Source organism: Frankliniella occidentalis, unplaced genomic scaffold (genome assembly GCF_000697945.3).
Source record: "Frankliniella occidentalis isolate FOCC.00 unplaced genomic scaffold, Focc_3.1 Scaffold21, whole genome shotgun sequence".
Classification (NCBI taxonomy): domain Eukaryota; kingdom Metazoa; phylum Arthropoda; class Insecta; order Thysanoptera; family Thripidae; genus Frankliniella; species Frankliniella occidentalis.
In genome coordinates this window covers 905,988-920,989 of record NW_026267151.1, presented here as the reverse complement: position 1 = coordinate 920,989, position 15,002 = coordinate 905,988, and the positions used below count along the sequence as shown (strand labels likewise).

The 15,002-nt window shown below is 40.0% G+C and overlaps 3 protein-coding genes and 1 long non-coding RNA gene across 8 annotated transcripts; 2 read left to right on the top strand and 2 right to left on the bottom strand.

Moving 5' to 3' along the window:
* Positions 1-3,831: 3,831 nt before the first annotated feature.
* On the bottom strand, positions 3,832-7,339 carry LOC113204598 (ras-related protein Rap-2c). Its single transcript, XM_026419823.2, has one exon. It carries the CDS (start codon positions 7,020-7,022, stop codon positions 6,477-6,479), a length of 546 nt encoding a protein of 181 aa, XP_026275608.1. The 5' UTR covers positions 7,023-7,339; the 3' UTR covers positions 3,832-6,476.
* A 32-nt stretch (positions 7,340-7,371) lies between these two features.
* Positions 7,372-11,941, top strand: LOC113204596 (phospholipid scramblase 1). 4 transcript variants are annotated; one of them, XM_052264779.1, is made up of 9 exons: positions 7,372-7,520; positions 8,445-8,572; positions 8,724-8,963; positions 9,794-9,901; positions 10,020-10,237; positions 10,321-10,488; positions 10,567-10,728; positions 10,820-10,858; positions 10,943-11,941. In XM_052264779.1, the coding sequence occupies exons 2-9, from the start codon at positions 8,452-8,454 to the stop codon at positions 10,952-10,954; spliced, it is 1,068 nt and encodes a 355-aa protein (XP_052120739.1). In that variant the 5' UTR covers positions 7,372-7,520; positions 8,445-8,451; the 3' UTR covers positions 10,955-11,941. The 4 variants fall into 4 exon arrangements, with proteins under 4 accessions (XP_052120739.1, XP_026275603.1, XP_026275604.1 ...); XM_026419818.2 differs by lacking the exon at positions 7,372-7,520 and adding an exon at positions 7,841-8,011; XM_026419819.2 differs by lacking the exon at positions 7,372-7,520 and adding an exon at positions 7,969-8,062.
* A 305-nt stretch (positions 11,942-12,246) lies between these two features.
* LOC113204595 (uncharacterized) lies at positions 12,247-14,969 on the top strand. 2 transcript variants are annotated; one of them, XM_026419817.2, is made up of 5 exons: positions 12,247-12,345; positions 12,552-12,745; positions 12,833-12,942; positions 13,250-13,391; positions 13,488-14,969. In XM_026419817.2, exons 2-5 carry the CDS (start codon positions 12,555-12,557, stop codon positions 14,152-14,154), a joined length of 1,110 nt encoding a protein of 369 aa, XP_026275602.2. In that variant the 5' UTR covers positions 12,247-12,345; positions 12,552-12,554; the 3' UTR covers positions 14,155-14,969. The 2 variants fall into 2 exon arrangements, with proteins under 2 accessions (XP_026275602.2, XP_026275600.2); XM_026419815.2 differs by having other exon boundaries at positions 12,316-12,464.
* Positions 12,488-12,911, bottom strand: LOC127748941 (uncharacterized). Its single transcript, XR_008010863.1, has 2 exons — positions 12,762-12,911; positions 12,488-12,639 (listed from the first exon to the last, which is right to left on the bottom strand). It is a non-coding gene; the product is annotated as an uncharacterized LOC127748941 (long non-coding RNA).
* Positions 14,970-15,002: the final 33 nt, after the last annotated feature.

The following is a 15,002-nucleotide window of genomic DNA, read 5'->3' as shown; positions in this document are numbered from 1 at the left end:
ATCGGTTTGGCAATAGATTCGAAAAAACATGTTTTAGCTCGGCTTAAATAAAAATTACCGTGAAATGACCGACGTCGGATGCTATACATGTTACGATCAGTTAAAATGCACTTTTTCGAACCTCTTGACAAAACAATAAAAGAAAAGATGAAAGGATTTAAGAACTGAACTGCCCGTTATTTTGACATGATCTTCCAATTGTTCCTCAACAGAGGCAACGTGGCACACGGCACCTCGGGCAAAGTTCGACATATTGTCTCGCAGTGAAAGGCTATTATATAAAACGCACACGAAAGAAATGAGAGAGGGGGAGGAAAGCACATGAGGGGGAATGGGGGAGGGCGTGCGTGTCATCGAAAGGGCGAAATGGCAAAGCGGGGGCAGGGAGGGAGCGCGCGACGCCCCTCTTGACCTCCTCACCCTCTGCTCTCCCTCCACTCCTTTCACCTTACCTCTCGGGTGTTGTGGTGGCAGCTCGCTCGCGTTGAAGGTCTTCTGATGGGGCTTAACTGGGCTGTGGGGTCGCCACCCTTGGCTGCTGCTGCCGCCAAGCTCCTCTCGCTGCGGCCGTTTCCTTTGTATACCAGAATGGCGGTCGTGGCGTGGCGGGGAGTGGTGCGGCCGGAGCGTCAACAGCCTCTAGCCTCTCCCCTCGCTAGGGCTGGTGAATTCATCTAAAGGCATACCCTCTAAGTTCCTACGCTACCCCTACCTCCCCTTCAGCGTTACGATGCACTGTGAGAAATTGTTGTACCAAAGTACAGGGGAAAAAAACAAAATTGCAAATTTACAAGCACTGCGAGTGACTTTAAATCTACTTGACGAACAAGGTTACGATATTTTACGAGAACAACATATTTTGTAAATATTACAAAATATATTGTATTGTAAGTAATATATCTTTTTAATCACAAAGAGTGCTGGGATCTTTATTATTTCGTCACAATAACAAATTCTTTGAGAAGTGCTGATTTTTTTAAAACAGTGAACTCCGTGAATAACGCGCGACCCCCTAGCAGTGCAGAGGGGGCGGACGCGACGCAGTAAAGGGACATGACAAGCCAGGTGGGGTGGGCTTCTCTACACTGTAAATTCCGGGTAGTGTCCAGCAGGAAAGTGACAAGCAAGGTGGGAAGTCACCGGGTAACTCCATGGTTTGTGGTCTGGAATGGACTCAACGCTCGTGGGTCCATACAGCTACTCGGTGGACCAACAGAGGGACAGAGAGTGATAAAAGAGTGCGTCGAATTTCAATGACTTAAGTCGCCAACCTGCTGGATACGTACACGGGATTTACCTTGCGCGACCCGGTTCAACTCCCTACACACAGTGAGTGAGAGTATTTGTTTAGCAAGGATGTTTTTTTCAATTTTCAAGGACCATCTGGAGGATTCAAGGACGGTCCTTGGAAAAAAGCCGTTTTCCTGTGGTTTTTGTTCATTTTCAAATACGGTCGTTTGAAGCTCCCTCGGGACACTCCCCTGAGAATTGCCCCGAGGGAGGGCACGGGAGGCTGCTGGAGAGGAGGGGGGAATTCCCCCAGGGGTGCCCCGCGGACACTCACCTGAAAATTGTCCCAAAGGATCTTCAAACGACCGTCCTTGAAAATAAACAAAAACCATTGGAAACCAAGGACTCGCGCTCATCGTGCAGTTAGCCCGCAGTCATCACTTGGTGTGTTACTCTCACTCTCTCCTTCGCCTCTCTTATCGCCATCCCGACCGTCCCGCCCGCCCCCGCACCAGGCTCATTTAGCCACAGATGACGGTGAATGGATCACCGGCCACTTCAAGGCATCGCGACCGCGGCGCGGTCCGCGCAGCCAACAGCAGTCGGTCCAATTACGTCACCTGTCAGCTGACGCAGCGGCCACGCAGCGAAAAGCCGCGAAAAGCCCATTGACAAGCTTACCAACGAGCCCTTCATTCACCTTGCCTTCAGCTTGTGCTCTAGACTCTTCCCATCTGTAAGTACACATCACACTGCTTGGTTTTGCATAGCCCAGTGAGAAATGCAATATATACGTCGAATTTGGATTTCGTCAAATCGGCGTCATTTTCGCCTGCAAAACAATGAACAATGTCGACGTCGATTCGATATTGCAGTTCGCACTGGGGTAGGACTTTTCGTGTGCATCTACAGAGATCATGTGCATGTAGACAGTAAATTGCTGTACAACGACAAAAGCCGTTCAACAACAAATTCACTGTTAACATTATTTTTTACAGTGGAAAGCGAAGAAACACCTCTTAAACAGTGATATTGCATGATATCGCTCCTTTAGAGTCATTCAGATGACTCTTTGAGAATGATCTTGTGCAAGATGACTAATTTAGCGATATGTTTTCGTGATACGGGTACAGTCACTCTCATTGAGCGAAGCAGACATCTGGACGATGTAAAAACACGTCAAATTTGAATGAGAAAAATTACTCTCACGTTTACAGTTTACAAACACATGTGCTCCCGCGAACCAATATGGCAATCCGAAAGCACACACCGCAAACGAAAAACTCATTTTGGGTCGGAGCACTTATGCAAACGTCCCATTAAGTGTGCATGCCCATGCATATGTTATACACAGTTTGCAGTGTACTCTGTTGGATCTTCAGAGAAGCATGTCGCTGGGCCCAACTCAGGGGGTGTAATCGCGGGGGCTCACGCAGACCTCCTCTTCTCTCTCGCCGTGTAGAACCACAGCGCCAGCCCACTACGGCCCGCCCGCCAGGACACATGTCGGAGCGCTCCCTCCTCGCCGGCCCGCGTCCCGCTCGGCTGCGTTCGCGGCTGCCGTGCTGTCCTCGTCACCCTCAAGCCCAGCAGCCCTACTCTGCGTACACAGCCCCGCCCGCCTGCGTGCCTCTGTGCGTGGGCCGGGGCCGGCTGCTGCACCAGCCAGCCAGCGGCATGCTGCCGGCAGGCCTCGGTGAAGGGACCCCTAAAATCCCGTTATTTTAAATATAATAAATCGATACAGATAGTAAAACAGATTAAAGCACACTTCCAGCCAGAAACAATCCAATCGGGGTCGAATAGACATTGCGGTCTATTTTCGGACCAAAACGGCGTCTATTTCGTGCGAAAATACAGGCACAGACGTCAAGTAGGTGCTCGAAACTATACTGGCTTATTCTGGCGTTTAAAAAGACTTCAAGCCTTAGCACCCGTCTTAACATTGTTTTACTAATAGGCACAAGCCCCAAATACATTTTTGGGTTGTACATGACCTCTCAACTATTTCGTCAAGCACTTTAGCATCGGAGAGATAAAATATGCTTTAATAAAAACAACTCTGTATTTCAGCGGTGTGCCGGGGTCCTGCGGGCACACTGCTGCTGGTGGGGCGCGCGGCGCGGGAGGCTCTCAGCTGCTCCCACCGTTCCCTCCCCCACTCTCTTCTCCCAGACTGCGCCGCCACAGCTTGCGAAGGTCGGTTCGGTTCAGCTTGGCTCGCAGTGTCTAGAGAAATCCCCACCTTTCTCCCCCTTCTTGTGAGACGTTCATTCGCTGGCGCTAGCTAGCGCTGTTAGTGCTTCAGAGGTTCATCTCTAAATCACATGCCTATTGAATGAGAGAAGAGATCCATTTCAATTCGTAAATATTATTTAAAAGGGCACGTGTATAGCGGATTTAACTTGCCAGAGGGATCCTTGCAGTGAGAGAGCTCAACTCGTTTTGTAGGTTTTTCCTAAACTATAAAACAAAGACACAATCTCGCATTGATTAGAATTGAAATTAAACAAATCAGTTCCTTTAAAAAAACTCACTTTGTTTGATTTACCTGTATTCTACTAGGTATAAAGTTGGAAAAATGAAAGAGAAAGCTACATATACAGATGGAAAACTTTATTCCCTCTGAAAAATATGTACATGGAACAAAGCTTTGGACACACTACACAGCCATCATAGTTGGCTACACTGAGTATAATAGACATGACTCTTCAATCTCTTTTTCATTATACCATTAGAGAAAGCTCACAAAACCACATATCCTCACAATACCGCTCAAGATAGTCTTAGTTTTTATATTTTTTTTAAAGAAGTAGGCATACCTGATATAGTGATAATCCTGATTTGGCGATATGATATCCAAAGTTGTCACACAAGGAAACTTATCCATCACAACTGTCTTGATCCCGGTTCACTCACAGATTAACACTGAAGTTGGCTTATTGCACAACACTGTAGGCTCAACTCAACCTTCAGGAAAACCAACCAACACTAATCCATGATTCGCAATGACACTTTCTTACAAAATTGACACTGTATAAAAAGTTACCCAAAAGGTCACTGTTAAATACACTTTTGTTAAAAATCATCTCATCATACACAAAAATTATCTAATTTATCATATGTACATTTGTTTCACACATATGTATCACTAATAAAAAATATTACACTGAGAACTGTAATGTACAATTCTTACTATTCAACATTAAAGTAATAAAAACTTTCTTTTAAAAAAATAAACAAAAAAAGAAACAAAGCACCAACGTATCAGCAATGTCACAAGTCCCACTTAACTTTTCATCTCTCTACTTCAATAAAATGCCACATGCTTGACTCAAGTAATAGCAGTGGATCAGAGCATTTCCCAGGTACTCCATTCAACACATTCCAATGCACGACAATTTAACACTTCAAAGAATGATTTTGAGCAAAACCTAATACTACTGCCTCTCACTGATTCATTCTAGTATCTAGAAATCATACATTCCAAAACGTTACATTTTAATTTTCTCTTTTAATGCTGTTAGGTCTAACCAACCATAAAACAGTAATCAGCAGAGACAAAATGAATGAAATCTTGAAATAGAAGTAAGAAAACAGATCAAATATCATGCCTGGACATTGGAATTGTTTCACTAGAATGATTATGACTAACAGCAGCTCCTGGAGTATTATAAATGACGTAAGTGGAACCGGACAATGTCAGTTGAGGGCAAAAGAACAGAATGAAATGCAACATGAAATGCAGGTCCCCAGGGACAAAAAATTTATCTCGCTATACAAATTAAAAGATGAAAGTTTGGATCAGGGTGATGGCTTTTAAATAACTTTTACAATCAAAATTCACAATTAGGCTTAGAAAAATGGCGAGTGGATTAAAATATCAAGTAAAAGCTAATCAACAATCCACACACTGATATAACACTTTTCATGAAAAAGTACATACAAAAATTTTGACCACTTCTACTTCTTTCCTGAGAGAATCTGATCACACAGATTAACAGGGCAATCACAGAATTGAAAGGGTTAATTTCTTTACACATAGGCAAAGAACCAAAATAATGATCATCTCATTAAAAAGGACAAGCCATCACCCGAAAGGTTGTAGACACATCACACAACACAATGCTACATTGTAAGTCTTTCACATTGGCAATTAAAAAAATATATATAATACCCTAGAATGCCTAGAATTTGTATAAAAACAATTTTTTGCACCAATAGCAAATATACAATTCACATGACCAAAAGTTCACCATGATATCTAATGAAATAAAAATCAGGGCCTGTCAACCTGCAGCCTTTCAGAATGCTTTACCTGATAAACATGTCTTCATACAGATATGTGATCAGAATCTAACAGAATGTACAAAAAGTGTACAAAGTTAGGCCTAAATCTCGGCTCCTATTTGATCTGAAAACACCAACTTAAACTAAGTGTTTATGGTCACTGCACCCTGCTTTCATTAAATTAACACAGCAACCAACAAAAGGAGCAGTGAAACAATCACTGAACAGACTTTGACAGCAGGGCAATACATTACTGGTAACTTAAGCTGTAGCATAGAATAGATCTCAATCAGAAATGGAACCTTTCAGATTTACACATATTTACATTAACCTGTGACATCAGACAACAAATAACACTTAGGGTGAAGAAAGAAAAGGATGTGTTATTCACAAAGTTTCTGGATTCCCTCCAAAATATCAGCACTGAATCTGCAGATGTATAGGCCATGAAACACTGTGGTAAAAAAATACATTTGTCAACAATAAAAGAGAAAATTGTGCAGCACCACATAATAAGATGATGTGATGCACCACCAAGTAAAGATGGATTGTATGCTGGTTCCAAATGCTGTCTAAAAACTTATCACTAAGCCTAAAGCAGTTCTTGTTGGCTATATCAATAATCAGAATAAAATAAATGACTTTGAAATTAGTAAGCTCAATTAAATTCAAAAACTAGCTCTGTACAACTGATAGTGCCTTTATTTTAGACAAGCATGATAAAAAGATCGAATCACTGTAAAAATTTTGAAGCATGCCATGTGTCATGTGTAATTAAATAACTTAGTTTTGGTCTAGCATGTAGATTGCATCGGGCGCAACATGCATTTCAGACAACAAAATTAACAACTGCTAAGAAACCGAGGAACACACACCGTTTCTTTCTTGAAAAATAGTGTGAGCTGGCACAAATAATAAAATAAAAAATCTTGTCCTATAGTAATCACAAAAAAACACTAAAGCACTGTGCAGCAACAGTAACTTTTCTTTTCCTTCTCTGGATTAAAGTTCATCTCGCGTACGATTTCGGCAAACACGTCATTTACATATGTCCTGCTTTTGGCACTAGCCTCGAGGAATGGGCAGCCCCAGATTTGCGCCAGGTGGTTCCCCTCGACCGTCGACACCTCCCGCTGGTGCTCCAGGTCCACTTTGTTGGCTACGAGCAGGATCGGCACCCGTTCCGTGCCCTTGACCCTCGTGATGAGCTCCTTCATGGTCTTGATGTCCTGGAACGTCTGGTGGTTTGTCAGACTGTACACCACGACGAAGCCTTGCCCGTTCTTGATATACAGGTCCCGCATGCTGGCGAACTGTTCGGTCCCGGCTGTGTCCAGGATCTCCAGAACGCACGGGGTGTTCTCCACCTCGATCTCCTTGCGGTAGAAGTCCTCGATGGTCGGGTCATACTTTTCCATAAAGCAGCCCGAAACGAACTGCACCGTTAGGGCACTCTTGCCGACCCCACCAGAGCCCAGCACCACCACTTTAAATTCACGCATTATATTTGTTGGTTATGTGCACTTGGGCCAGTAATCCAAAAGTGTAGGCCCCTCTTCGTACGAGTACTTTTGTTTCACTACCACTAACCACGCACACCAAAGCCGCACACTATAGCACTAGTGTAGAACAGCTATATGGCCGGTATTGGAGGAAACTGTTCCAAAAATAACTTGAAAATCCGACAGCGGCTCGCAAAGTACAATAAAAATTCGCTTGTGGCCATCTCTCGCTCGCTGCTGAGGCCATCATCGGCGGACCGCCATCTTGCTAACTCAAGTCATGGCCATGGCTGACTACATACTGACGGCCCCTCCACTTCACTTCCACTTCCACTCTCCTCCGGCGAGCTCCGCCGCTCTCGCCTGCCCCGGTTGGACGGATCGCAAATGCCGACCTCTCCAATAAGGCAACGCAGAAGCATTGAACATACCGACTGTCATTCTCATTTCCTCCTGTCATTCACGTTGGCGCTCACAGCAATTTTGATTTACAGCGAGGTATAGAAACTCAGTCTTGGGAGGAAGTTTAGTACATAGTTAGGGGCGAATATTGACTTTACATCTTTGAGTGTAAAAGGTTGGCAACCACATTTGTGATGTCAACAAAGCAAAGCAAAAGATGTCTGACTCATTCAGTTTTATCAGAGCTTATTTTCAAAGTCAATCTTGCCAACCTGCCAAATTTTTACAAGTTCAATGTTTTGTTTTTTTTTATTAAAAAAGCTATCATTACATCTTTTGCTTGAGACAGATGATTGACATCATAGTTTACTTTACATTGATTTTTTTCCGTTCAGATACTTATACTTCATCTCTAGTGACACCTAGTTCTTATGGTTCCACCCTGTAAACCAGGAGTTCTCAAGTCTCTCAACTCACCCTTCATCAAAAGTCTAACGTCATCACCCTTCCATTTCCAACTCTAGAGGGGTGGGCGTAAACGCGTCGATTTTACTCCCCCCTCCCTCTCATTCCTTTTTGTTTAAAGAGTAAGTGTTGAGTGTTCGTTGTGGTACCTCATGTTAAATTTTTTGTGACAGGTAGCAATTTGACAGTTTTTGGGTTCTGCCATTAGAACTTGTTGCATACATTATTTTCTGTTGTAATTGGGGCGGTAGTGATAGTAGCGAACGTCACGAGATACAGAACCTAACCAACTATTTTTTTTAAAACCGCACCCACTACTAACAACAACAAATTTTAAATAGCAGCCAACCTTATATATGTTGCCATCTGCTTCAAGTTTCTCCTTAGTTTTTAGACACCCTATTTTATTTCAAAAAATAAATTCCATTTTTATTATTGTTAGAGCTCTCCGCCCCTTTCCCATTTTCTCTGTGTTTTCTTCTTAAAATAATGATAAATAGCTGGTATATTTAAAGGGTTCGTTTGGATTAATTTACCATCCTTATCTTCTTTCAGATTCAGCATGTCGTACCCACCCCCTCAACAGCCAGGCTTCAATCTTCCACCACCTGGATATCCTCAGCCTGCTTACTCGACCCCTGGATATGGCCAACCTGGAGAAGGCCAAGTTTATCCTCAACCAGGTAAGCCAGCATATTCCATTTTTGATATTATTTAAATTCAAATTTTTATCTCTTGAGTGATATCACAAACAATTCTGCATTATTTACTTTATTCAATGAATAATCAATTATAAATCATTAATAAATGTGGTTGAAATACTATTCTTTTAAGGTGGTTATGGGCAACCAATGAGTTTCACACCTCAGTATCCTACACCAGGAGGTCAGACATATATCCCACAAGGAGGTCAAGCATATCCTCCCCCTGGGCAGGTTTATCCACCACCAGGGGGTCAGGGGTATCCTCCACCGGGAGGTCTGGCGTATCCACCACCAGGAGGTCAGGGGTATGCCCCTTTAGGGGGTCAGGCTATCACAACCCAACCACAAGCACATGGAGCTCCAGATGCTGGTATGTATTGTAGAAATTTCTTCAGCTAGTTTTTTTCTTAATATAGAAGCCACAAATTGAAGAGAGGTAGATAGTCATGACTTAAGTACATCTATGCTATGGCACTTACACAAATATCATGTGCATGTATCTTTTTTTTTAGCAGCTTGTATCAGTTAAATCTTTGCTTGATAACTTCTAACTTTCTTTTGGATATATATATATGTTGCTGGTTTTGGTAGTTGCAGTGGTAGCTTCAGGCATATTGCTATCTTGAGGGTTGGTGCAGCAGTAATCTCTCTTTGCCAGAGATAACAATTTGAGTACACATGGTAGTGGGGAGGAGTAGAGAAAGCTGGGTGCAACAGTCGTGAGATAAGCTGTGACTTCAAAGGCAAATCAAAACATTTGGAGTTGTGAATGTTGCTGACTCCGACCCAACTTATTGTTTTACTGTTAAGAATATTTCAGTACTTAAATTTTAAAAATTTCTTAAGATGAAAGAATGTGTTCTGGTACATGGCAGATCATGTGACTGTCCATTAACTTCACCTTTAAAGAGCAACAAGTTAAAATGGTGTAAAAGTTATTTTTCATCGAAGAAAATTAAATTTAGCTTAAAAGCAGTAAGCATTAGAAGCTTGTGGCGCAAAATTAACAAATTTGTGTGTGAAGTACCAGACCTTTTCTGGCTTTCTGGATCATCTGATGTCCCCTATCACCGCTTTTTAACTGAAAGCGAGCAAAGGTTTGGCTTTCCCCTTAATGATCTGTTCTATGTTACCCGTTACCCGTTGTTACCCTTCATCTGTCTTATAGTCAATTAAATCTAATAAAGAAACTTCTTGCAGATGGCTGGATGAGTTTACCGTCCAGCATTCCAATGTGCCCGCCAGGTTTGGAATACCTTACATCGATTGATCAGCTCCTGGTGCATCAAAAGGTTGAGATTCTAGAAGGTATGTAAAATTATATGCCTGTGGAGCACTATGCATTGCATCAATAGTTTAGGCCTCTAAACGTGTTATAAATAATTTATAAATAAAATTATTAAATTAATCTTGGTTTACTTTGCAGCTCTGACCGGGTTTGAAACTAAAAACAAGTTTACAGTAAAGAACTCTGTGGGTCAGAAAGTTTACAAAGCTGTTGAAGACAACGATTGTCTGACAAGAAATTGTTGTGGTCCCCTTCGACCGTTTGACATGAAAATTTTGGATAACTTTGACAATCAAGTGATCCACCTGAATCGCCCACTTGCTTGTGATTCTTGCTGCTTCCCTTGCTGTCTACAGGTAAATAATAGTTAGTTGCCACCTGGTCATTGACATATTTTCATCTATCTTGTTCAAAATATTGTTCTATGATTTATGCATAGTCTATGGATGTCTCCTCTCCTCCTGGCAACCATATTGGCAAAATTGAACAAGAATGGAGTATCTTGAAACCAAAGTTTGTTATAAAGGACCATAATGATGAGGTAGTGTTGAAGATTGAAGGCCCTTTCTGTACTCTCAGTATTTGTGGATCCGATGTGGAATTTAAGGTATGCACTCTACTCAGTGTACCACAAATGGTTGATCATTACCTCTGTAACCAAGTGAAACTCATACTTTAAATCTAGGTACTCTCAAAAGATGGTGAACATGAAGTTGGAAAAATTTACAAACAATGGGCTGGAATCTTGAGGGAGGCATTAACAGATGCTGATCATTTTGGAATTACATTTCCTATGGACCTTGATGTCCGTATGAAAGCAGTTATGCTTGGTGCATGCTTCCTCATTGTAAGTTTGTTTGATTTTTGTTTTAAATTCTAGACAGCAGATGGTCTGATTGCTGACAGTACTGACAGTACAATGTGATTTCAATTTTCAGGATGCTATGTTTTTCGAGAAGACTCAGAATCGTTCACAGGTGAGAATTGGTGATTTCGTGTAAGCTGTTCCTCTTATCATTTTGATTTTAAGAGTGTTTTTTTTTTTTTTAAATTCTTTCCAGTCTTTAATATAACCTTTGAAGATATTACAATAACATGATGTTGTGAGGTAAAAGAAACACCTTGAAGAGTCTTTTTATTACTTGTGCCTTGTGCTATGCTGTCTGTGCCTATGCCCTGCTGATGTCTTGAATTTATGTAAGATTTCTATTTCTTGTATACCATCTATTTTACAGTGTTCTTTTTATTTGATTTACTGGAACACTCAGATTTGACCTTCTGTGTCTTTGTACTTCCATGTTCAATTTATACTTTTCATATTTTTCTCTTTGTATTGAATGCACAAATTCCTGATAAATGTGTGTGCCTTTATGTATTTGATTATAGGTATCTTGATACGATTTAACTTTTTGATGTTTAAACTTGTATAAGTGTTGGCAGATTTGCCATTTACAGTTTCAAGTATTTAATTGTGTATGAAAATCACAATATTTGTATTTTTGCCGTAATTTTACACGTGTGATAGCCTAGACAAATGCCTGGTGTATCCTAAAGTAACGGCACCTAAGTGGACTTCAACCAAAGACCAATAGCTTGTCAGACGACCAATAGCTTGTCAGACTGTACAGAGTACCTGTCCCGTACCTCAGAACAGAAAGAAAACTGCAGAAAAAACAGCTTTAAATTCTTAATCCTCATGGGGGGAAACGATGGCTTCCAAAGATTTTCTCTTCCAATTTGAGCAGAACTACTGCTTCTGGTTTTATCAGGCTTGGGAATGTCAGAAGTTTTCTTTGAAACCTAGAATATATCTTATGGTCCATGTGGGCTTCTGCAGTCTGAAGTATTGATTCGCCACAATTTAAGGCTGATATTTCAAGAAAGTGTAATGCTTGCTGTTATGCTGTTTGATTGAAAAAAAAAATATTGATGTTATTGCTAATATTTTTAAATCTAAACAATGAAAATTAGTCATAGAAGCTAATGTGTTACTATATATGGATACGATGTTTGTGCTGTGCTGTTTTTGCTGTTCAATAAAAAATTATAATTAAATTAAATTGTGTTCCAAGCTTGCATTTGTATTGAAACTGACAAAACACTTAAAGCAGTTCCAATCCATACTAGCAATGTAATTTAGGAGTGTTTTCAAAAAATTGAAAACACTTGCTATGATTTTTTTTTAAGGATTTAAGTGATTTTGTTGACAGACGATGGTACATCTGCAGAATGAAATTTGATTTGACTTGGCGTTGGCCACATCGAGGGCCAAAAGATATATCTTTTCTACTTTTAATTTGAATCACATTACCCTACCTACAAACTACAAAAGCAGAAAAACAAAAACAATCAGTTTTTGTTGTTATCGTCTGCGTCCTCCCTCACAGCGGCTGATGGACCTAATGGATCTGCTGTCACACTCTCTGGAAGCTGCATTAGCTCGCAACATCCAGTGAAGTGCATTGTGCGTTTCTTAGAAAAAAAATGAGAAGGGTTCTGACACTCACCTTTTAATGTTTTTGCTATATTCTGGAAACCAACCTCCAAATAGGCTTTCGTAATTTCTTACTATTGTAAAGTGAGGTTAGGATTTTTCAAAACTGCCGTAACTTTCATTAATTATTTTTCTATTAGTCGGACATTAAGTGAGTTTTGCTTGTTTCAAAACAGAAAATGGCTTTCCACAAGAGAAACCCGTCACCATCTCCATCACTTTCGTCAATGGTCTCTGATGTAAGCACATCTGACACTTTGTCTCCTGAAGAGGAAGAAGTAAGGAATTTTGTGAAAAAACGACTTAGAAAACGTCTTTTCCTTGGACAATATCAAGAACGAAGATATGTGGAATACCTCAGTGTATACAGGTTATTCTTTACTTACTTCACTCATCCTTATTGCTTTTGAAGTTTTCTTTTTATCGTACTAAATATATCAAGCACGTTATATTTCAGAGACATGGTGATACTTCATTCTTCTGAAGCAGATTTAAAAGTAGAAATAGATCGAGTCCAGTCAAAGTTGAGATCTTTTTATGGAGATGGCAAGTGGCTTGGTATAACAAGTAAGTAATTTTTAAGGTGTTCAAATAATGTCAGTTCCTTCACGTCACATTGCGTCCTTTAAAGCTGATTTCATTGTGTGGCTTCTCACTTTGTGATTATTCAAGCAATACTGCATTGCCTATGACAAGTTATCTTGTCCTAATACCTATTTTCATGAAGAGAAAGGCAAAATATTACTCTCAATAAGATTGAAGGGTCAGGCATTGTAAGAGCACTGTGAATGTGTCAAATTGTTGAAAGCTTTTATTATTGGAGACAACTTATCTTATGTTATAAGGAGATTTATCTTAATTATTCATTTTCTAGGCCCTGACACAATTGGGGCACCAGCCGCTGGTCATTGTCTTTGGACCAAACTCGAAGATGTAGCTTTTGGATTTCATTGGTTCCAAATTAAACAAATATGTTTTCAGGAGAGAGAGATTGTAATTCGCTTAAAAGTTATCAGGTAAGGGTGCTCTTAATGATTTTGACATTCCGTAGCTTTGCCAAATATAAACTTTTAAATAATGCAAATTGATTTGCTCTTTTCTTTAAACTTCAGAGCCGTTAGTGAAGAAATAATTTCCCCTGCCAACTCAAGCAGTTTTACTCAAAGTTTCTCAGAAAATGTGGACAGTTTGAAGACTAGGTTTTGTGCAGGTATAAATTCACTGAAAGAAAATGAGGCCACTGTAACTAAGTCGCATAATACTTCAGATTATGTTGCACGTGATAAAATTTCGAAAGAAAGTTCAAGCTATCCATTGAACTCCACTGGTAACGGAAAGCAAGGAAATGACCCAGCACCTGATAGCACCACGGCTGATTCCATAAATGAAACAGTAACTAAAAACCTGAAATTTGAAGATGTGCTTGTGTTATTTCGTTTTGTGCTTGGTAGTTGGAGGGAAATTTTTACATTTTTATGTGTCGCTGCAAATGGACTTGGTAAATGTGTGGAGTATGTTGGTAACTTTTCTATAAGACTTATTCATGAAGTCTCATTCCTCATCAGATCATTGACTCCAATTTTCTTAGCTGTAATCGAGTTAGTTGGTAAAGTTATTGGTGGATTTTACCTACTGATAGCTATGATATTCCGCGGACCACCACGGCAGTTTACGCCTCCTGATCAAAACAGAACTCGACTAGCCATCAGCAATGTTCCACAACGTCAACCATATTACCCATATCCAGGAAGAGGCAGGATCAGGTATGAAAGAAATTAAATTTGTTTCCTCAAATACCTTTGGTTCTCCCTGCACAATGTTGTTATTTGGGCCTTCCTTTTTGAGTTATTAGGTTTGTTCCCTTTGACTATTTTTACTGAAGATTAACTGTACTCAGCTTAATTTATGAATTTCAAGTCTGTAGAATAGTTACTATTTTAATCTGCTTGTTGGCATTTCTTTCAATGCCTGGATTTCCTGGGGGGGGGGGGTTAAATGTCGGCAATAATGGATTATACTCTGCTCATTATGTATGTTTCTCTCATTACCAGGCACTGCCTGCTTATTTTAGTTGCTTATTTGTATTAATTTTAAAGCCCTTTGTTGTGTTTGTAATGTTCTACAAACTTAATTTGAATGTTATGAATGGGACCAAGTAAACCCCCATTGCTTCTTTAGTTGACACTATGATATTACTTAAAATGAAATTCATATTAATTTTAGTGTTGTGGGACCAAAATTAGCTATCCTGTTCCTTTCACTAATTAGTCCATGATATTACTTCCCTATGTGATAAACTATTCTTGAAAGATTTTCTGTATGATGTTGTACTGAACTACTTGGCATGCATCTTTGAATCAAAGTAAGCCTGTAATTATATTTAGAACGTTTCACATCTGTTAGATCTCAAAAGTTTCTTTAACTTTGTAAAGAATCAACATTTTTCTTTTATAAATTGATAATTTATTTAGAAAAGTAACAGTAATATATTCAAATAAAATATGAAATATGTACAAAATTTGAAAGTTAAATAAACAAGTGTTTAAAAATTGAACAGCAAAAATCATAAATAAAATTAAGAACTTTTCTTCTAAGCTGTTTGTTGAGCATAGCATAGGTGCCAGACA

Excerpts from the sequence above, each read along its gene's own strand:
- LOC113204598 (XM_026419823.2), bottom strand. The coding sequence starts at position 7,022 with ATGCGTGAATTTAAAGTGGTGGTGCTGGGCTCTGGTGGGGTCGGCAAG.
- LOC113204596 (XM_052264779.1), top strand. The coding sequence starts at position 8,452 with ATGTCGTACCCACCCCCTCAACAGCCAGGCTTCAATCTTCCACCACCT. Across the intron at positions 10,489-10,566 it reads GATCCGATGTGGAATTTAAG|GTACTCTCAAAAGATGGTGA; the intron begins GTATGCACTCTA and ends CTTTAAATCTAG. Across the intron at positions 10,729-10,819 it reads TTGGTGCATGCTTCCTCATT|GATGCTATGTTTTTCGAGAA; the intron begins GTAAGTTTGTTT and ends TTCAATTTTCAG.
- LOC113204595 (XM_026419817.2), top strand. The coding sequence starts at position 12,555 with ATGGCTTTCCACAAGAGAAACCCGTCACCATCTCCATCACTTTCGTCA. Across the intron at positions 12,746-12,832 it reads GAATACCTCAGTGTATACAG|AGACATGGTGATACTTCATT; the intron begins GTTATTCTTTAC and ends GTTATATTTCAG. Across the intron at positions 12,943-13,249 it reads CAAGTGGCTTGGTATAACAA|GCCCTGACACAATTGGGGCA; the intron begins GTAAGTAATTTT and ends TTCATTTTCTAG.